The following is a 21,811-nucleotide window of genomic DNA, read 5'->3' as shown; positions in this document are numbered from 1 at the left end:
TAATGTCACAGTTGATGTTTGGCGGAAACATATCAGGTAAGCCACAATAAAGCAGTACGTTGACTCACCACGTGCAGAGACGAACAAAATTCGCGCTTCCACACAACCAAGCACAAACACAGGCAAACAAACAATGATCGGCAGCGGCCGCGGGGCCAGCTCGTCAGCTCGCCTCTAACCCGTCTCCGGAGCGCAGCGCCCCTAGCGGCGTCATAAAAACACGTTTCACCGCGGCGGCCGACAGAAGCGTCTGCTCACGACACTAGCCAAACCCTTCTAGCCTCTCTAATTCTACCACAGAGCCACGCTGGCTCTTGAAACTCACCAGTCATTGCACAATGCTAATTGCGCAACGAGTGTGTGGTTTAATGCTTTCCACCCATAGGCGTGCGCACGAGGGGGGATGGGGGGGGGGGCGCCTCGCCTAGTCACATAAGATGGGGGGGGGGGGGCGCAAAGTCTGCCCCATACTTCACTTTGACTTAATAGGGAGGGGGGATGGTCGCTGCGGTGAACCCTCGCTACCCTGAAGTGGAACCCTGCGCATGCCTATGTTCCCACCCACTGCAAAGTGCTCAGCCATAATTCTTGATCGTCATCAGCCACATGCAGCAACAATAAAGTGCACATATTACCTTACCGATGTGTAGCGGGTACCTCGCTTATCCGCAGAAAGACGAATAATGGCGTAGTGGGTGCTGTCCTACTACACAAAAATCATGATTTATGGTGTAGTCGATACCTCAGGGCCATCTAAAGGGCCTGCGAAGCGGTCGGGAGCCTCTGGCTCCCTCCCCCGTCGCAGGCGAGGCTCTCGGTGGGCTCCTGGGAGCCGCTCCCCAGGACTCTAATAAAGTTCGTCTGACTGGCTGAGTCGATACCTTGCGGAAAGCCAAAGCTTCAAACACAGTTGGCCTTGCCCTAACACGAAGCTGCGCTTAGAATTCGCATTAGGCAGTATCGTAATTGTCGGTGAATTTTTAAAGTTTAAAAGCGTGTTATACGGGCTTATATGCGCTAAGTATAGTAATTTTCAAAATGTAACGTATTGTACCAGTTATAACCTGCACCTTACTGCTATACGAATCTTGCTACTATTCGTAGTTGCTTCCACTTCACTTCGAACCAAAAAAGTGACATTCACACATGCCTAGTTCAAATTCTTAAATATATTGTGCAAGTTATTTGGGCCATGACAAAAAAATGCTCATTTTTCTTAATAATATGTGATATATGCTATTCGAACTATTCGATTCAATATCATGCGACCCAATCACTATTTGCTTCGAATTCGCTTCGAACACCAAACATATTATTCGCCCGTCCCTACTAATAAGTAATGCGAAAGGAAAATGCGCAGGTATCGCAGGCTAAAGCAGACATATAATGGGGATTATGTCAACAAAAAAAAAAAGAGAGAGAGAGAAGTGCATGAAATGGTCCAGCAAATAATCGTAAGCATAAATAATAGCTGTGCTTGTTAATATTTGTTAATCACGTGGCAGATGTAGAAACATCACGTGTATACATCTAGCAGCATGCGGGAAAGCGAGAAGTGCAACAATAACATTTTTTCGTTTTTATGAACACGCTTTTTCTTCACAGAAGAACGTGGTCGCGACTGCGATGAAGTGGCTGCTACGGAAGTCCGTGGTGAATACATGGAACAACGCGCGCCTCCGCCGAAACCGTTACGTAAGGAATACGCGAAGGAAGTCTGTTTGCAAGATGTATTTACACTGAAACTTAAGATCCTCTACACAAAGGTGTACTATAGGCCGGACCACTGAACGACACTGTCCTCTTGATCGTCCTCGCAACAGCGGCGCCTCCTTCCTTTCGGCATCGTTAGACTTGTAGCAACATTCTGAAGCCGCATGAAACTACCACATGTACGCGACAAAATAGTATTTGCATATGGGCAACTCCACGTCAACTTTCTACGCCGATGCTAACGCTTGTCTATCCCATATCAGAGTAAGAACAACTCACGTGGGTGTACGCACGTCTTCAGTGGACTCCGCCAGGCCTCTCCAACCACCACCACTTCCCTAGCTGCTGCATTACGCTCGCACTGCACGTCTTCAGTAGCGGCTTCAGTTTTTCGTTCGCACGAAGACATCAGTAATACGTAGTCGAAAAGAGATGTCTCTCAAGCCGGTGTGGCGACAATGGGGATTACTAACGTCGAAGCCTCAACTGCCACGACCGCTTGTTCGAAGCATGAGGAAGTGGTACTAATCTAAAGATGTTGGGCCAGTTGGTTCATGCTCGATCCAAACGTTTACGACGCAACTCAAGGCAAAAAAAGTATAAGTTCTTCATCTCTTTATTTAATATTCCTCCTCGGTTTGCGCCATAGCGTTTGGACCAGACCGTGGCGCTGTTTTTCTTCGGAGTCTTTGAAGTGGTAGAAAGATCGCCTAAAATCTTCACGTTTATGCAGCGGTTGCATAATTTTCTGGGCCTAATTTTTAAGAAAACATAAAGTAATTGGAGACACTGCTTTGAGAGTTGAAAAACAGCAATAAAGAAATTAGAAGAAAAAAGAAAGGGAGAGAACAGTAACTGAACTGTATCAGTAGACATACTCATTGTGCCCCGCCACGGTGGTCTAGTGGTTATGGCACTCGACTGCTGACCCGAAGGTCGCGGGATCGAATCCCGGCCGCGGCGGCTGCATTTTCGATGGAGGCGAAAATGTTTGAGGCCCGTGTACTTAGATTTAGGTGCACGTTAAAGAACCCCAGATGGTCAAAATTTGCGGAGCCCTCCACTCTGGCGTCTTTCGTAATCACATCGTGGTTTTGGACGTAAAACCCCAACAATTATCATTATGTAACTTTAGCTCACAATTTCAATTATTGCATTTGACGAAGAAAGTAACTCTAAGATAGGAAGTGCTTGGACAAGAAATTACTTTATCTGAACAAATTTAAGACATTTATATTGTACTGAAAAAAAAAAGAAGGTATAAACACGCACGCGCATTTCATTCCCATCTGCATCTATCCCAACGACTTTCTCTGTGCCGTCGACGCTTCGATGGAGGTGTTGTGCAGTCGCGATCTTTTAACCGTGAAAATGATTGCTCGTGCGTAATCCGGATTGGGGACGATGTATACATGTCCTGCGAAACAAAGCACGCGCGACAAGGCGTCGTCGAAAAGTTAACGCGTGCAGTCAGGCGTAGGCGCTGAAAACTGTGTCTACACACAGCTTTGCGAAACAGAGTAGGTCAGCGCGCTGCACGCTCGGATGTTTTGAAATATTTGCGTTGTGTCCGCGACTGGCCTCGCAGCGTCTCCGTTCCTTGCTATGGCTGTCTATATAAAAAGCAGACGGCGAGAACACTTTATAGGTAGACGAGACTAAACAAAATAACTAGCGCGAATACAGTGGATGCATTCAGGACAAGGGAAAGAACAGAGGCAGGAAAGGTGAGGCTGATTTTCAAACGAGATTAGTGGTGAGCCTGACCTGGAAAAAAAATCGGAAGAGCAAAAATGAGACTGCACCTAACCGGGTTGGGTGAAGTACGGACGATACTAGTTACCAGACTTGATCTAAAAGGACAATGCAGTCCCAGAGCTGCTTAGAGGGATGATAAACGGGAGAAATAAATTGCAAACAGTGAAAGGATAGAGATAACCTAATTTGTACAGAAAGCAAATATAGAACACAGCATGAAATCACTCGAACCAATTTCAACTTTCCCGGTAGTAACCATTAAGTTGCAGCTTCAGACACAGGTAGAAGAGCGCGAATATATTGGAATAACAAATGAATTCAGTGTTTGGGCAAACGCGTTCACGATATCTCATTTATTAGCCGGAGAACAGAATGGAACTTTGTACTTTGCTCTTGTCAATATTAGTTAGACACAGAAGTTTTGTAGAACGTTCTCAGAAACGAAGATTAATTATCTTTCGTTGCCAAAAATACGATCATAAATATAAAGGAAGGACAGGCAGGGCGAGAGCGTATTTCTAGCTATGTATTTTCCGAGCGACTGCGCGTAAATCAAAATTATTTTTTTTTTCACCTGACGTGCTCACGTGCCCAAGTCTCGCTTATAATCAACAAAGCTTTCGGGCATTACACATTTCTAATTCAAAGAAATCTACTGATGTGTCACACTTGTTTTTCATGAAACACGCATCCGGCACTTCCCGCGAGCTACCTTATGTTTAAGACAACCCGTATATCCGTGCCTCTCACCCGCATGAAGTCAGGCGCGGGCTTAAATGTGTGCTATCGTTATTCTTTGCATAAGGCGGATGCTCTCTTGTTCGTTTGTTGACGCAGCGCCCCGTTATGCATGCAACTTACGTACACCTACTCTCTTCGTAGACCACCTCGGCGGCGCACTTCGCATATGGACTGACAGTCTTTCGTTATTGGAGGAATAAGTACGCACGGTGTTGGCGAACATCACTTGATGGGATTTACGATGCCGTCCTTGAGTTTCTTGTCGTCGACGAATCCATAGCGTCGATGGAATTACTGCGCTCCAGTTCCGTGCAGTTTAGATCAATATCGAGCTCGAGAGTGTTTAGGTTTAGGTGCGAAAGCTTCAACAGCAAGCGGCTCTGTGAGGCTTTGTCAAAGGCGTTATACCAGCTGTCCCAGCTATCTTTAGCTATGGGTTAAAAAATATAATATTAGAGGCAGGCGAGTGAAATCAGTTGCGAATTGCTGACGGTCACCCTGCGCACTACAGACAATTTTTTGGTTTGTAATTGATTAATTTGTTAATCAGGATTATTGAACTAAATTCCTAAATATTGACTTTAGGCAAGAAATGGAACTGTTCGAGAGCGTCTTCAGAAATCCCCATTGCATTATTGCGATAAAGAAAGTCTCACGTATACCATTTTTTCCAAGCTGCAAAGAAAGCCCGCGAAATACAAAAAGAAACATGCGACTAGCGCCTTCACCCGGCAGCGAATGGGCTGCTCTCAGCCGTGGTTTGAGCGAACGAAATTAGCTGCGGCCGCGACTCGCCGGCTCCGTTGCAGTGGTAGGCCGATAAGTTAACGGTGATTTCTTGGCCCGCGCTCGCTACAACTTGCACCGTCACGCGTGCCAACTGGCTGATGCGGGCCAAGAAACCACCGCCAACTTATGCACGAATGCGCATAAGTTGGCGGTGGCAACTTATGCACGAATGCGCTAGTCACGTGGTACTTTTTGTATTTCGCGGTCTTTCTTTGCAGCTTGGAAAAAATGTACGTGAGACTTTCTTTATCGCAAATAATGTAATGGGGATTTCTGAAGACGCTCTCGGACTTTGCAAGTCGCATTTCTTGGCTATAATCAATACTTAGCAATTTCATTAAATAATCCTAATTAAAAAAATTATTAATTACAAAACAAAAAATTGTCTGTAGTGCGCAAAGTGGCTGTCAGCAATTCGCAACTAATTTCACTCACCTGCCTCTAATATTGTAGTTTTTAACCCTTGGCTAATGATAGCTGGGACACCCGGTATATTGTGTCCCATAATTTCTGAGAGAGCGCGAGTTGGAAAAATTAGATGGTGACGGGAACTGGTTGAACCGTAAGACTTACTGGGGAGAGGGATGACCTTATGTACTTTCCAGTCTGATGGAACTACGAGAGCTGAAATAGATTGTTGGAAAATCCCTGCTTGGTAAGTCTGATGTTTTTTAACAGCAGAGCTGTTTAAGCTTGGCAAAGCTCCGTGCCGCACCGACAAGAAAGTATCATCGTCAGCGGCCGGTGCGCGCTCTCTTCGTCCTCTTCTTCATGTTCTGCTTCGCTCCCCGAACACGAGCGCTCGGCGCGCGCTCTCCCGCTGCGCCGATTCGTCCGGCGTGGGATGCAATAATTCGGATGGGTGAGAGAACGAACACAGGGAGAGAGAAAGAAAGAGAGGGAGGAAGAGAAAGAAACAAATAGAAAGAAAGAAAAAGAGAGAAAGAAAGGAAAGAATGAGAAGAAAAGATGGAAAGACAGAGAAATACAGAGAGAGAAAGAGATAGAAAGAAACAGACACAAAAATGTTATATAAGAAACAGAGAGGAAGACAGAAAGAGAAAGAAATAAGCAAGTGGGCGGGAAAGGGAAGTGATGGTTAGGATGAAGGAAAGGAGGAGGGGAAAGGGTAAAGGATGGCATAGCCTTGTCAGTATAGTTTGACAAGGGGTGGGAAAGAAAAGTGAGAGTGAGGAGGAGTGAAAGGAGGAGAGAGGGCAATATAGAAACAGATTAGGAAATAACAAACACGACAGAAAGAAGAAGAGATGAAGAAAGATGAAGAAAGAACTTAATCTGCTTTCGTCAGGTGCTGGCGCTTGCTTGCCAGCTCCGCTGTTTACACAGGTTGAAACTGGCTGTAATATTTTTAACACTTTTGATTTGATGCCGTCGGCACTGGTTGCAGAAGATAGTGGTGGGCGTCAATGATGATTCCTTGCTTAACGGATTTCTGATAAGATGAAGCCTCTATCTTCCCCTGAACTTCTTTCTTGATTGTGCTTTTGTATGGGTTATTGGTCAACTCAACGTATTATCGTTCATATATGCACCTGTGCGCATTGATATTTTTTGCACCTTTTCAGGACAAAGGTGCAGAAATTTGCTTTCATAGAGCTGGTATTTTGGCATGCATTTATTGAACACTTCGTACCAAATTTCTTGACTATTTTTTTCTTATACGACGACAAACAACCGGTGATCTCTGCAAGTGCCAAAGCGTAACTTTGCACCATGCCAATAAACAAAGGTTTCCTAAAGGTAAACTAGAAGTTTAGAAAAGCAGTTTTTCTCATATTTGTGTACGTCACTCTTTCACAATACTAGAATCACCACGCTCCCCGCGGGAAAACGATTGTTAAGCGAGAAAACGCGCAAAAAGAAAATGAGGATGGTGACGCCACCTTGAAATTCCCGCACTAATCACCGTGACGTCACAGGTTTTGATCGCATCCCCTGGGGCCTACGTAGTTCCTAGTCCGTTAAAATGAAGTACATTGTCCACTGATAGGGTCTGAACGTACCAAAGAGACTGAACGTACCAAATGTCAGAAAAATTCTTTGTGCCATTGTCGCCAAAGTGCGAATAATGCACTTTGAAATTCGTGACGTCACGCGCGGAGATTTAGGCGCGAAAATTAAAAATGAAACTTTGACCTTGATTTTCTTCTCTGTTAATAAACCTATGATGTTGAAATTAACGTCATTAAAGTTTTCAGAGCACAGTTTGTCAATCTAAACCAATTCATCGTGTCACTTTAGAGTCCCTTTAAAGGACCCCTAAACAACCTCTGAAAATACAAAGAACGAGCGCGTTATTCTCTCCTGGCGTTCCTCGTCTTTTCGGCGCAATTCGTGACGCCAGTAGTATCTTCACGCGACGTCATGAGGAAATAAACTCTCGATTAGTCCACATACGAGGGGTATCAGTTGTGAGTTGTCACCTACCCTGCTTTCACATGCAGCCTCACGCCCGTTTTGCCTTGTCTTGCATGACATTCGAGCGTGATCAACTGATTTCACTTTGTTTTGTGCGTTTTCGACTGCGACTGCGACTGACTTTCGACTGAGATAACGGCGTGTAGACGAAAAGCGCGAAATTCTGATAGGTTCAACGCTTAATCAAATCAAATCAAATCAAAAATCTTTATTTGTCGCAAAAGAATATACACGCATTGGGGTTAGTATATACAGAAGGAGGTCCCATAGCACAAGGCTGAAAGGGGACCTCCTGTCAGAAAATTACATGTTGATAAGTACAACAAAATGGCAACTATCAAAATGCTGATATTGTCCACGTGCATTATGAAGAAATGAGCGGCGATGAGGAGGCGCCTGTTGGAAGGGTAGTGAAGGCGAGAAAGAAACCACTTCCTCGTCTTTGAATTCGGAGTGGTTTAGGGGCCCTTTAAATGTTCAGAGATTTGGAAGCTCATTTATTCCATGACGGGATTTTGCATCGTCCCAACGAGAGTCCAATACAATCACGCTGATCAATAAGCGCTTCTGCTTGTCTCACGCAGCGGCGACTCGTCCACGCTAAGCCGCCAGAGCAGTAGCATGACGGACCTCCATGGGGGCCACGGCTCGACAGCAGCGATGCTGCCCCCCGGGCCGGGCTACCCGGTGGCGGGGCCCGCGTTCCGGGCGCCGTTCGGCTACCCACCGATGGCCTACCCTCTGGCGTCGGCCACTCCGCTTGGCTTCTACCGGCCGCCCTTCCTGGGCGGCTCCACGGGCTCTTGGAGTAACGTCAACTCTGCCGCCGAAGACGGCAAGGAAACGGACGACGACAAGTCCCAGCGCCATTCCACGCTCGACTGCCGCCGCATCAAGCGCAGCCAAAGTTGCATGCACGACCCCATGATGCACCCCGGTGAATATCCTTTTCATTCTTTTCCACTGCTGAGATGGCTGGAGATTCAATGCATAGGAGTTTACGCGGTGCGCGGGTAGTGTACAAATATTTATTCGATGTGCCGAAGATTTCAGACACCCAGAAAAACAAGTTCCGGCCACTGCGCTGCACTCTCTCTCTCCCTTCTATTTTCTCAAGCGCGTCGGCATCAATCTATTTGTGTTTTTCCATGCGCGCCTGCTTTTCTCTCCGCTCTTCTTTCCACCTTTCTTTCCCCTTCTCACTAGTGTAGGGTAGCAAGCCAGATGTTTCAATTCGGGTTAACCTCCCTGCCTTTACCTCATTTGCATCTCCTTCTCTCTCTGTGTGGGTAGTGCCCACTTCCCACGTGTGTTGACACCACATAATTTTCAACGTAAGGTACTATATCTGAGTGCAAAAGTGTACTGGACACTTTGGTTCTAGGAATATGCGTAGCTTTTACCGGTACTGTTTCATTCTGTGGTCCGACAAGGAGATACAATCCCTGCATTATTATTCACTACATCTCTAGAAGTAGTATTTGAACTGGATTGGGAAGAAACAAGAATAAAGGTTAACGGATGATATATTAAGAACGAAAGAAGGGGTGTCGATTAAGGGCTCGTTTTTTTCTTTGTTATAGAGAAACTAATAAAACCAACAGACAATGAATTTACGGTTTGCAAACGGCATCGTACTCTTCAGCTGTGACTTCGACGAATTGCGAAATATGATTAAAGCCCTAAACCGAGAAAGCTTCGAAGTAGGGTTTGAAGATGAATATGAACAAGACAAAGATAGTGCTAGGGTGTTTCGCCAATAAGTTGAGAGTTCGTGTTAGACAGCCGGACCGTAGAATCAATAGAAGAGTATGCATATCCAGGTCAAATATAGCAGGGTAGTCTACTCATGTAAGGGAAATTCACCAAAGAATAAGGATGGGTTGGTGCGCATACGGAGGGCATTCTCAACTCATGACCGCCAACGTACAACTGTCACTAAATCGTAAAGTGCATTGATTCTATCTTGCCAGTTCTAACATACGGGGCAGAAACCTGGATAATAACAAAGCAACTTGAGAAGAAGGTAAGGACCACACAGCGTGGGATGGAACGAAAAACGGTAGGCGTAACTCTAAGAGATAGGAGGACAGCATAGTGGATCAGAGAACAAGCAGGGGTAGTCGATATCCTAGTAGATGTTAAAAGAATGGATCTGGGTACGTCCCATCATTGAAGTAGAGATAACCGATGGTCAACTAGAGCGTTGCAGTGGATACCAAGATATGGGAAACGCGGTCGAGGACGGCAAAGGGTTTGGTGGATCGACGACCCGAAGAAATTCTATATCTCTGCACTTAGGAACCGGCATCGGAAGTACCATATTTAGCGTCAAGTTTCTTCCGCTTCGCCACAGACTGTGCAAAGGGAACAATGATCACGCTTGGCCTTTGACGACCATAATTGAGTGACAGGTAAACCCTGCACGGAACGATGGGGCTTCAATTGGAATACGAAATGATTGTGAAAATCACAGTTTTAATTAGATTAGTTCGGTTTCATTTTTTGCTTTTCTGGCAGAGTTTTCTGTGTCACAAAGCAAAAGCGTTAAAATATGTAAACAAATGTGCAGAAACCGTTGGCGAGGGTTATTTATTTATTTACTTAATTAATTACAAATGTAGAAAGACAAAATAGAAACAGAATGAAACAAAACTAAAACAAACAGAAATTAACAGCAGAGCTCCACGGGTTTCTTACACTATCGATAGGATGACTTGAAGGCAAAAGAACGAGCGCCGATGCGTTAAAGACTGAAACGTAGCGTCAGAATTCGACCTGCCGTCTCGCTCGTCGTGCCTTATTTCGTGCCTGTCGAGCCTCTTCTGGCGTTGCATACTTCTTCGGCCTATCACACAGTTCGCTAGGTCCTGACTAAGCTTGTTCCATAGGGCGTACTACTCGCGTTACTCCATAGCCGTCAGTGAGCCGAGTCCCGCGAACGCCGCTTTTCTTATCTTAATAATCACGCGAATGCCGAAAAGACGAAGTGAATGCGCAGATCGCGCGGTCAATACATATTTGTTATTTCATTCTCTCACGCCGCTAACGCCAGCTTTTCGTTCAAGGTCACGTCCCCATGAGAGATATAAGGCTTTCGCCTTAATAAACACAGCATTTTCGCAATATTAGCGGCGAAACAAGAACGCAAAAGAACTATTAAAAAGGGGAGAAAAAATACGACACGGGTAAAAAAAAATCCGGACAGATCCCACTGAATCGGAGTTACGCGCAGCAGAGCAAACAGCAGGGAGCTGGCTATGGCACATTAGCCAACATTAGAAAAGCACTATCTACATTCAGCTGACAGCCATATGTCAGTATGCAGTACTAGCCAACGCTTTCCACTACTAGCCTAGAGTTGGCCGCTTGCAGCCAACGTTACCAAGTGCTAGCCAACATTCCCTACACTAGCCAGCTCTTGGCAACGTTAGGCAGTGCTAGTAAACAGTTTGCCAACACTAAAGTCGGGTACAGCTTAAGGAGGCAGGAGAGGCCCCACCCAAATAACCGAAGCGCGATCGCCGATTAAATCCGCGACGAAAGAAATCCGCGACGAAAGTCGCCAGCCGTGCGGCTCATGATGTATGGCTAGAGTGCGCGCCCATTGGTGCAAGCTAATGTTCATCCTCCTTTGAGGAGGAAATGCTGCTGCCTTCTAAAGCTGTACCGCTACGCCACACTAGACAACAGCTTGTCAAGCCGCGTTGGTTGTATGCGAGTAAATACAGTGCATCCCATTGCATGCCTGTTATCTTGCGTCATTTATGTTTTGTCATGCGTACTGAGGCATCGCATCTAAAGACATGACCGCAATGAATTCCAATTTATGTCATCCATACATGTCATGTCATACATGGCATGCAAGTCATGCGATTCCTGTCATATGTCATTCAGGTCATGACATACCATTGATTGCCGTGTGTTTGTCATGCATGCATGAACATTCTGGTAGACTTACACAACACTAGTCAACGTTTGGCCACCTAGTGTTGGTTCTATGCGAATAAATGCTGTACATGTCATGACTGGGCTTCCAACTAAATTGCCGCGAGGTCCGCAGAGGCCGTGAACTCCAGGGATGCTTGTAGGGCTGGTATCGACGACCGTACGGGGATGAGATTAGTAGAATAACGATGCGGTTGATGGCGTATATTTTGTTACAGTGAGGGCATTTAAATATCGTTCAACATTGCATAGCCTTGTATAGTGTAGTATAGCAAGGCGGTGGGAAAGGAAGGTGAGGGAGAGGAGGAGTGATGTGAAGGAGGAGGGTGAGGTCACCAGCTCAGCTGTTTCCTCGCTCTTCGCACCACCAGTGCGTAGCTGTCCCAATCTTTTTTGTTTTATGCATCATTTCTGCAAGACGAAAGGAACCAAAGCAATCGCATCTGCCGCGTGCCGCAATGTACTAATAGGGCTAGGCAAGTGAAGTGAGCCTCAATTCCTTTCCCAAGTATGCGGCAAAAAATAAACAAGTCTCACTACCGTTGAAAATGGGTCGTGCGTATATATGTCGTCGGCAGTAACACCCGAAGCCACGTTGACAAAGGAAACACAATATTTATTCCTTTATATGCACGTTTTTAATTGTTTTGTTCTGGAGAAGTGGTTTCCTGGTGAGAAAATCGGAGCTCGCGACAAAGTCTTGTAGCAGCACGAACAACGACGTGGCCTTTATTCCGAGTAAATGTCCGTGGGCGAGCGTAAAAAAAGTATTCGCTTGCATCAACACGCAGTTTGCGGTGCCGGCGCGTCTCGTTTCGCCATAAACGCATGTTTACGTTCTCGCTGTACCCAGTGCGTCAACGATCGGCCAAGCTCGAGCTGCGCACTTGTGGCCAGCGCACCGAGAACACAACTACACTGGGATAAATATTGGCATGTTTATAACACTTCATATACAGTTCGCCACGGTGCTATGGAGGAATGCTATACAATAATTCAAAGTGGGCGAGCGTTCAGGTGCCTGACCGGGTCCCACCGGCATCAGCGTGCGGTGTGTGGCCGCCGTTAAGATTACCTTACCCAGACACACATGTTTGCGTTCTCGGCGGCACCATGTGCACCAACGCACAATGAACTTCAAGCTGGCAACAATCCGCCATCATGAATCCTTGCCACTCGAACGATAATATAACTACACTAGCGAGATATAGAACGACAATCACGGAATACTTTGACATCGGCGCTAGCATGCGTAGTGTATCAATATCACCGTTGTGATAAAGTTAGTTATGTCTATTTTAGTTATCTGAAATGAATATGTGCTCGTAACTCGTTACATGGTAGGAACATAGCATTAAAATTGCGCTTGGTCGCGAAAAGGCAGTGCGCAAAAGGTAGGTTTCTAGGCAGGTGCGATTAGCGCCAAGATAAAAGAAACAAAGACAAGGTAACGATATATATATATATATATATATATATATATATATATATATATATATAAATGAATAAATGAATGAATGAATGAATAAATACATAAATAGATAAATAAATAAGTAATTAATTAAATAAATAAATAAACTCTTTGTTACATCAGGGGCTGCTATTAAAAGAGGATTACAGAGGATTACAAACTTTAGTTCCTGCAAAGCCTATAACGAGGCGACCGCACACGGCACATATCAGACGTAGCCTTATATTTATATAAACGGAATTAAAGGATAGAGAGGACTTTTTTTATGTATATAATAGGGCCTTTGATGATGTCCCCCACATTTTACATCCGAATTCCGGGAAGTATCGAAGCGAGCGCAGGCCCGCGTTGCCGGGCTCTGGTATTTCGACAAATTCGAGACATGAATTCGGCTGAGCCGTGCAAGCGAACTCGTCGTGAAGTCATGCGTTGTTATTTTCGATCTGTTGTGGTCCTTCCTGCTCGCACATCCATAGTCTTACATCATATTTTTTTTTTCATTTCTTTTCTTTGTTATTTTTGCGCATTGACACGTCATAATGACGAGTCCACCTCGTAAGAATTCACTGCGCGCTGCACTTGTCAACTTGAACTAATAATAGCGCGAACTCGAACAGAAACATGTAGAGCGTTTTTTTCACTGTGCTTCAATGGGAATGTGCTTGCTGATAGGAAAAGTTGAACTTGGAACCTCCTGTTAATAGGTGGAACGCTGTAATCGTTTCGCTGCACTGAGCCACATTTTGATGTTCCCTTTTCATTTTGATGCGTAGCATTATTTGTCGCAGCGGTCCTAGAGATCCATTTGTTCGCCTATCCTACCATCCGCGGAAAAAATAAAATATAAGGAGCCCTCGCTTTATTGGAAAAATGACGTATTACGTGACTGAGGAATTACTATCTATCTATCTATCTATCTATCTATCTATCTATCTATCTATCTATCTATCTATCTATCTATCTATCTATCTATCTATCTATCTATCTATCTATCTATCTATCTATCTATCTATCTATCTATCTATCTATCTATCCGTAACGACAAGCCCACGATCGAGCGAGCGACAGGCATTACTGCGATAGCAATTATATGGACAGTCTCGGCTGGATTTTGCCGCCGCCGCAATGGCGAAGCAATGAATGCGATAGCAACAAATTGTAGTGTTACACGAAGTGAGGCTGGCAGCTAACTGTTTTGTATCCGATCTCGCGTAACTACAAAACGCTGGTGTAAGAGGATACGGCCGCTCCAGGGAGCGATGTTCTCCGCATAGTCACCTCGCTTTGAGAGCGCAGCACCTAGAAGGGTACACGAGCCGCCCGCAGTGATGACTTTCGAGATAGCGCGAGCGCCAGCGATCGCGCTTTTAGATTCAAAGTTCAAAGTTGCTACTCGCACGACACTCTCCCCCCCCCCCCCTCGCGTCTTTTTTCATGCTCGTTAAAGGTGGGTGGGGCGTTTCCTGTCTGCTTCGACGGCAGGCCTCCCGAGCGGGGTGATGTTATCGCATGCACCCTTCGAGCGACGGAAACAGGACGGCTCGTTTGATGTTTGATCTCTGCTTCGGCCTCGTTCGTCGCCCCCGCTCGCGCGCTTTTAGCCGCGGTAGAACATACGATGCGCGCGCGGGGGGGGGGGGGGGGTGTATCGATGTGGACTTCATACTGGAAGGACGTGACGGCGACGGCAACGGCGATGGCAAAAACCCGTCGAGACTGTCCATATAATTGTTATCGCAATAAAATAATTCAGAAAAATGCTTCCGAAGCGCGGAATCGAACCAGCGACCGCTCGCTCCGCAGCGCGTGGCGCTAACCACTACGCCACAAAGCGCAGATCCTTCAGATAGCTAACGGCGAGCGCTATATACACACCCTTTACCGCTGGCAGGACTCAGAGACGGCAGGCGCTTATAGGCGTTTCTTCATTACCAGTGAGATGGCGCGAGGAGCGCAATGGGCGCATTTAAAAGTCGTCGGCTACACTCTAAGAAAAAAAAGAGTCAAAAGAGGGTCATGGAACCGTGACTCTCTTCGGGCGTCCATGTGACCCCTTTTGGAAGGTACAGGCAGAGAAAAAGAGTTAGCAGTTTGGAAGGAGTCACTGGACGCTCCTGAAGCGCGTTTCGATTGGCTTCCGTCATGAAAGAGCCGCCGTATACGCCATACATATCGCGCGCTTGCCCTTTGGCGCCGTTGTGGCGCGTTGCTCGCCGACGGAGACGGGGTTGGCGCCGGGGTGGCGGGGTGGCGCGCCGCTTCTGGCTTCTCTCTCAGTCGTCTCAGTCAGTCTCAGCCTCCTCGTCTATTGGAATGCGTTGCGTGGTTGCGTTGATAGCGCGGGTTGCGTGTCTTGAAGTTTCATCAGTTTCATGTTCATGCGCGTCTACGGTGGTGTTGACGCCGGCTACGTGCACGAAGTGACGCTTGGAGGGCGGAATATTCATGGAGCTGCGGATACGGACAACGGGCGCCAGTTAACGGTGAGTGTACTGCTTTCGTAGGCACTATATGCGGAAGTTATCTGCCATCCATTTCCAACAGCAGCCTGTGTCCGCGCGGCTGTTGCGGATGCCCAACTAAAGCTGTCAGTTAACGAGCTGCCACCGTTATGCGCGTTGCTGTACAAGCTCCCATAAAGTGAGCGATGCAAACAATTATCAAGGGTCATTTCTTGCTGATCGAACGTTGTGTCTGCTCTACTGAAGGTGCCAGATGTCGTTTTGAGATGCACTTTAGTCTACTTCATAATAACATTTCCATCGACCTTGAGTGTGCTGCGTGCTTCCGCGCGTGGGAACGTGAAAAAAAAAAAAGAAAGCCTGTGTACAGAACGCTCACACGCGCTATATATAATGGTTTTTGTTGACTTAAAGACGGTAGTTTGAGGTGCAGATATAGTACGGTGGCTTCCAGAACGTACGCGGTAGTCATTCAAGTTGGACTCGCCTAGCCGGTGAGGCGAAAAAGCTAGAGACTTTCGACGGCACCCGTTGTTGCGGCCGCCGTGCACTTTTTTTCCTTCGTTACTGTTTGCTGTTTTCACGGTTTGCCAACATCTGCGATGACGCTATAACAGAATCAAGTGAGTGTACGTGATTGTGGGAGTTATGTGTGCTAATTCTAGCATATGACATGTCTGATCTCGACGTAGACGGCGTCCGCACGCGCTGGGTGTCGTTCGGGCCCTCGTACTGTACTCGCATGTGTTTATCTGAGTATGGGTTACGTTTGTAAAACATGCGGTCAGTAACCGCTCACGGCGTGCCCCTGACTGCCGGAGGATGTGCTTGGGTGTCGGGGTAAGCCGACGCAAAACCGTGTTTATTCTGAAACCAAATTCTGAAGCGATTTCTCAGAAAAGAAGTGCTTTCATTCGTGTATAGCCAGTGCGTATTGCGACACGAGGTTCCCGCTGCCTTTTACGTGAAAATTTGTTTTCGTTGCGAAATTTGAACTAAACACTCGTGGCAGATGTGGGTACAATAACGGTGTGTTGAACAAAGGGTGGTTTTAAATACAAATAATGTATGTGTTTTGGTTATTCCCAGAATCCCGGATCACTTCTCCCGCCTCTTCACTCCAGTTGACAGCCACACTCGGGGAAACGAAGGTGCCGCTCTGGTCCGGCGCCTCACCGCTCGTGATGGGAAAATCAACAGCGGCGTTCGCCCTGTCAACGAAGCAGTCGGTCCTACATTTCTTTTGGTTAGACAAGACGACGTAGGAAAAGAGGTGAGTGGCACCCACGCAAAGGAGCCTAAACTAATTTCGTTTGTTGTTTAAAAGAGGCTCACATCATCTTGTGCTGCAAGTTTGTCGCCAAGTGACGTATTACAAAAGGTACTATTTGCAAGTTGTGTTTTACACGATAACGGCAAAAAGACTTGGTTCCTTACCATACGTGTTTGCATTTGTTGTTGTGTTGTGAGCCTTCATTGTGTCTATGTAAACCACTTATTTTTTAGGTTTCGCAAACCTTTACTGCAATTTCATTTTCTCATCATAATATCACGTTCTGCTTTTCAGATGCCGTTTTTCATGGTGCTCACGCTGAACAGGAGCGACAACCTAGCAAGCCACAAGTCTGATGCCTCCAGCCGTCACCACTTTTTGATTTATTCTTAATCACAAGGAATAAAGATTGAAACATGATGCCTATTTCTGCAGTTTATTTTGCACTATATGGCACTATGCACACCAGTCACCCATTTTAGTTGGCTATATTCATAGAAGCATGTAAATGAGGAATACCCAAACTTCTTAATTGGAAATCAAAGCCATCTTTACGCGCTTTCTATATAACTTTGCTGGAAAATATGTGTTTTGAGGAGTTTTATTAAAATAATGCTAAAACTGAACTATTCTTTCTTTGCAGTCGCTGGGCAGAACGGCAAGTATTATTGGACTTGCTTAAAATGAATAGTCCACAATTTTCAACAGTAGTCGCGCAAAAGTAGAGCAAGGGTCCAATGAGTAGCTTAAAATACTTGTGGAGTCGCTTGACGATTCGGTGTGGGTCACTTGACCCTCGTAGGAATGTTACCAACAAGAGTCGTCTGACTCCCTATAAGTGGTAACGTGATCCTTCGGATAAGATTCTTTCCACTCTTCCTAGAGGGTCAGGAGACTCTCCTAGGGCGAGCCGACCCTGACCCACCAAGAGAGTCACCGTGACTATTTAAAGAGAGTCCTATACGTGGCAAGTCAGAACTCCCCGAAAAGAGTCACGCATACTCTTTTTTTTCTTAGAGTGCAGCTCGCTCGCTTCTAATATTTGCGCAGGGAGAACCTTGCCCTTCCGCTGTCTGCTCGCGCAGTAGTTGCTGCCGGGGGGCAGATCTTTCTGCAGCGTAGCAGCGCGTCCATCACGGGCCACTTTTCTTGCTATCGCATTCATTGCTTCGCCCTTGCGGCGAAACTGCGACTTTTTGGAAAACGGCGCATACAAATACGCATGTGACCAGCGCACCTTTGAGGGCCGCATTTCTGGCCGTGTACTCGAAGTTGTAAAATCTTCGCCTAAAAAAAAATGTGGGCAGAAAGGAATTTTGTTTTTCCAGCTGAGGAGAACAGCTGAAAAAAAACGAGGAGGAGAAGAAAAACGGAAAGACAGGGAGGTTAGCCAGTTCTCAGACCGGCTGGCTGTCCTGTGCTGGGGAGAGGGGAAGGGGGAGTGAAAGATGACAGAAAAGAGATGTTACAAAAAGAAGAAAATAAAAGAACAATAGTACGATAAACGAGACTGCTTAAAGTCTGTCTATGAGACTAGTTTTGCGTAAGAAGCGCAATAACGCTTTCAAAGCTTTCTGTGCCGAGGATGGTTTCGGCCAGTGTCCTAAGATCTTTTCCTCTGACAGTGGACGATTGTCAAGTCTATTTAACACTTTGGACAGTTCTTATCTTTGTGCACTGAAGTGAGGACACTCACAGAGAAGATGGGCGATTGTCTCCTCGCAGCTAGTTATCACATGTCGGGCTGCTGGCCATTCCAATTCGAAATGAGTAGGCCTTCGTGAAGGCCACCCCGAGCCACAGGCGGCACAGGAGCGTCTCCTCAGCTCTAGTTATTCCCGACGGAAAACGGAGCTGTAGATTCGGGTCCAAGTTGTGAAGACGAGCGTTGCTAAATTCCGTCGAGTTCCACTGTGCCAGTGTCAGTTCATGTGCATGGGAACGAAGCCTTGTTGCGGCGTCCGTTCTTGACAGCGGTATAGCTGCACAATGGAGAGCATCATGGGCAGATCGGGCAGCTTCATCAGCACGGTCGTTTCCGTAGATACCGCAATGGCCCGGTATCCACTGATAGATTAGGCTGTGGTGCTTCTCAATGGCGCGGTGATGAAGCAGTCTTATGTCAGCGACTAACTGTTCATTTGGTCCATGACGATATGGGGACATAATGCACTGGAGCGCTGCTTTGAAATCAGAGAAGACTGACAAAATTCCCTTCTAAGGCAAGAACGAGAACTGAAAGAGAGGTCATCGAGGCATTCTACATCGCAAAAAGACGTGGCACCTGCGTTAGTTCACCGTCACCCTCATTATCATTATCAACAATAGAAAAAAATTCGGCAGATGCCACGCGTTGTAGGAATCAGTTTTATGCGAAGCAGTCAGCGAGTACTATGATTATTTTATGGCTTTCAGCCAAGTGTTACGAGGTGGATCGACGTGTTTTTGTAAGTGTAACAGCTGTGTGCATATCGTGGGCTTACCAGGAGTCGACAACACTGGCGTTTATAGGGTAACTTATGGTGCGACGTAACGACAGCCCACGCGTTAGAGTACATACGTCAGTATTATCGAAAATAAGTGCACTTTATTGGGCAGTCATGTAAATATCATATGTAACTTTCGTTAATGTATTCCTCCGGGGTCGATGAATGCTAGCAACACAAATGTAATGTTTATTAGATTACTATAAAAGCGGAGCCAACACTGCAACCGCAGACGTTAATCTGATAATGACGCCTGTATCGTAGGAGTACATATATAGTGTTTATTGCTTTCTTGTAAAATTAGATAGCCAGCACCACAACCACAATTGACGTTGTACCGACATTACGCTTGCATAGACTGTTTTGCCAAACCAGTTTATAGACCTGGCGTGGCTCTGTGGTAGAATACCCGATTGCCACGCAGAATGCTTGGGCTCGATTCCCGCTGGAATCCTAATTTTTATCCTTTCCATTCGTCGGGTCAACGCTGCCGATGTCGGTTTTTCTTAATGCTCTCGCATTTAAATGACCATTGTCTGTTCTCGCCATTCCTGGGTAGATATAAACTGTCAATCACCTGTGGCGCATACCCATACACCGTGGCCCGTGGTAAACGGTTATGTGCTACACGTGTCTGGAGGAAAGTGTTTGACGACGTACGCGACGTGATTTTCACGTTATTCATGTCATGACCCGACAGCCACAATCGTCAAATGCTTACTCTCCCGTGGCAATTTCGGTTTACACCAAGTTTAGGAGGCGATCATGAGAGCACCCAGACGTAGGCGGCTAGATAGATAGATACGTAGACAGAAACGCTCAAAGTGCCAAAAATTCTCTAAGAAATGTTTCGCATTTAATGAATTTCTTCGATGGACACGTCACGACCCTACCGGGCTTGTAACGCGCACGTGGTCTTGCTACATTTTCATGACCTTGTGTAATATTATCTGTGAGATTGCTCCTTGTCATTCCTTATAAATGCTCTACTTCCAAGAAATAAACACAGTTGGAAGTCTGCGCTTTCTTGTGTGTACATGTTTCTGTGTTCATACGTGTTGTCTTCTTCGAGCAGTTTAAACTTGTCTGCTGAATCTATGAACCAACTAGCCCAACAACATTCAATACGCATTATTACGCGCCGTATATTACCACCGATAGGCCCGATTTTAGTATACTGGGACGAAACACGTACGAAAGGAAACACGAGGAAGAAGTACGAGACACAAATACGAAGCAAAGAGAAGAACGCACATATAAGGAGAGAATGTGGAATACAGGACTGCGGGAGTGTACGTATTCGTGTATAAGTCGTCTTCGATGCTATGCGCATGCGCAAACATCACTTTTCCTACAACACGTGTACAACGCAGCCGCAACTGCAGCAAGAGCAAGCCGAACGAACCTAACGCTTCGCATGTCTAGAATAGTTTCCTTGCAGGAAGGTTCCGTATAATCACATTTTATAATTTGTATTCGGCTTGAGTTGTGCGGCATTACTTACTCGACGCAATGCGATTGGCTGTTTCAGGTCCCTTCTATCCTTTCGGGTACCCAGCCTACCCGCCAATGTTCCCACCATGGATGCGGCCTCCGTCGCCGTCGCTGTCGCAGCACTCGCTGTCAATGGGCGACGGTTCGGGCGAACGGCTGCAAAGGCCGCACCACCGCAAGCACAAAAAGAGCCTGAGCAAGACCACGTCTCGGCGCCAGTCTTCGCAGGACCTGTCCTCCGAGGAGGAGAACGACCGTGACAGCCCGTCTCTGGACGAGCGATCTTCCAGAGGTACGCCTGCGGGCCATGGCCGCCTGCCTTTCTCTTCTGTTGTGAATCGGTTGATTTGAGAGGTGGATATCTGAAAAAAAAAGACTGTTTCGCCGCAAGCGCGAAGAAGTGAATACGATAGTAACAAACTGGAATCTTATATGAAGTATTGCTCGCAGCTAAGTCCTTTAGCACCTAACCAGGCGTAAGGACATACGGCAGCTGCAGCGAGCGAACGACCTTCGTGCTGGCTATCATTTCATCGCAAACCGAGCGGTGAAAACAGCACGTACAAAGGGATGAGCTGTCTGCTGATCACTGTCAAGATAAAGCGCGCGTGACCGCGACCGGTCGAGCAAAGTGAGGAGTTTCTGCGGGAGCCACGCAGCCACCCTCCCGGAACCAACCTCGCCCCACCCCCTCCCCCCTTCCATATGGGCCGATCGCGGGACGAAAGACCGTCCGCCCGTTTCCTCTCTGCTTGAGCCCTGATAGCAGGCTGTGCTCGAACGCTTTCCCTCGCACGTAGAATATACGACGCCCGATGCGATGTTATCGATTTGGACCTTACGGAACCTCATGGGGGTACCGACGTTGACGGCGAAAACGCCATGGGAGTCTCCGTATAATTACTATCGCCAGAAAATTCCACAGTTATTCCATTTGTCCATGTTACACAGAATAAATAAATAAATAAATAAAAGATGAAGAAGAAAAAACATGGCTGATCCCTTCGTCATAGGAACCGGTATAACACGAAAGTGAAACGTGTCTTCGCAGAAGTAGTGCTTATTGTGTAGTGATATATGAGAGCTTGTACAACGTCTATTCGCGTTTGGCAACTATAGCACCGTTTGACGTGGATGCACCCATGTTGACGCCTAGTGGCATGTCTCCATAGCGACGACTAACGCCCACGATCATGATTAAACTGTTGTGTTAGCTGAAGTTGTGAACATATATTTG

The 21,811-nt window shown here is 46.4% G+C and overlaps 1 protein-coding gene across 1 annotated transcript in view; it reads left to right on the top strand.

Moving 5' to 3' along the window:
• The window catches only part of LOC119382528 (E3 ubiquitin-protein ligase lubel), a 164,016-nt gene that overhangs the window by 82,925 nt on the left and 59,280 nt on the right, over window positions 1–21,811 (top strand). Inside the window, exons 6-7 of the mRNA XM_049412766.1 lie at window positions 8,025–8,377; window positions 20,612–20,866. Coding sequence (XP_049268723.1) covers window positions 8,025–8,377; window positions 20,612–20,866 — 608 coding nt within the window. The remainder of the gene's footprint in view (window positions 1–8,024; window positions 8,378–20,611; window positions 20,867–21,811) is intronic.

This window comes from Rhipicephalus sanguineus, chromosome 1, assembly GCF_013339695.2.
Source record: "Rhipicephalus sanguineus isolate Rsan-2018 chromosome 1, BIME_Rsan_1.4, whole genome shotgun sequence".
Lineage (NCBI taxonomy): Eukaryota > Metazoa > Arthropoda > Arachnida > Ixodida > Ixodidae > Rhipicephalus > Rhipicephalus sanguineus.
The sequence above is the reverse complement of the archived record's forward strand: the minus strand, read 5'-3'. Positions and strand labels throughout refer to the sequence as shown.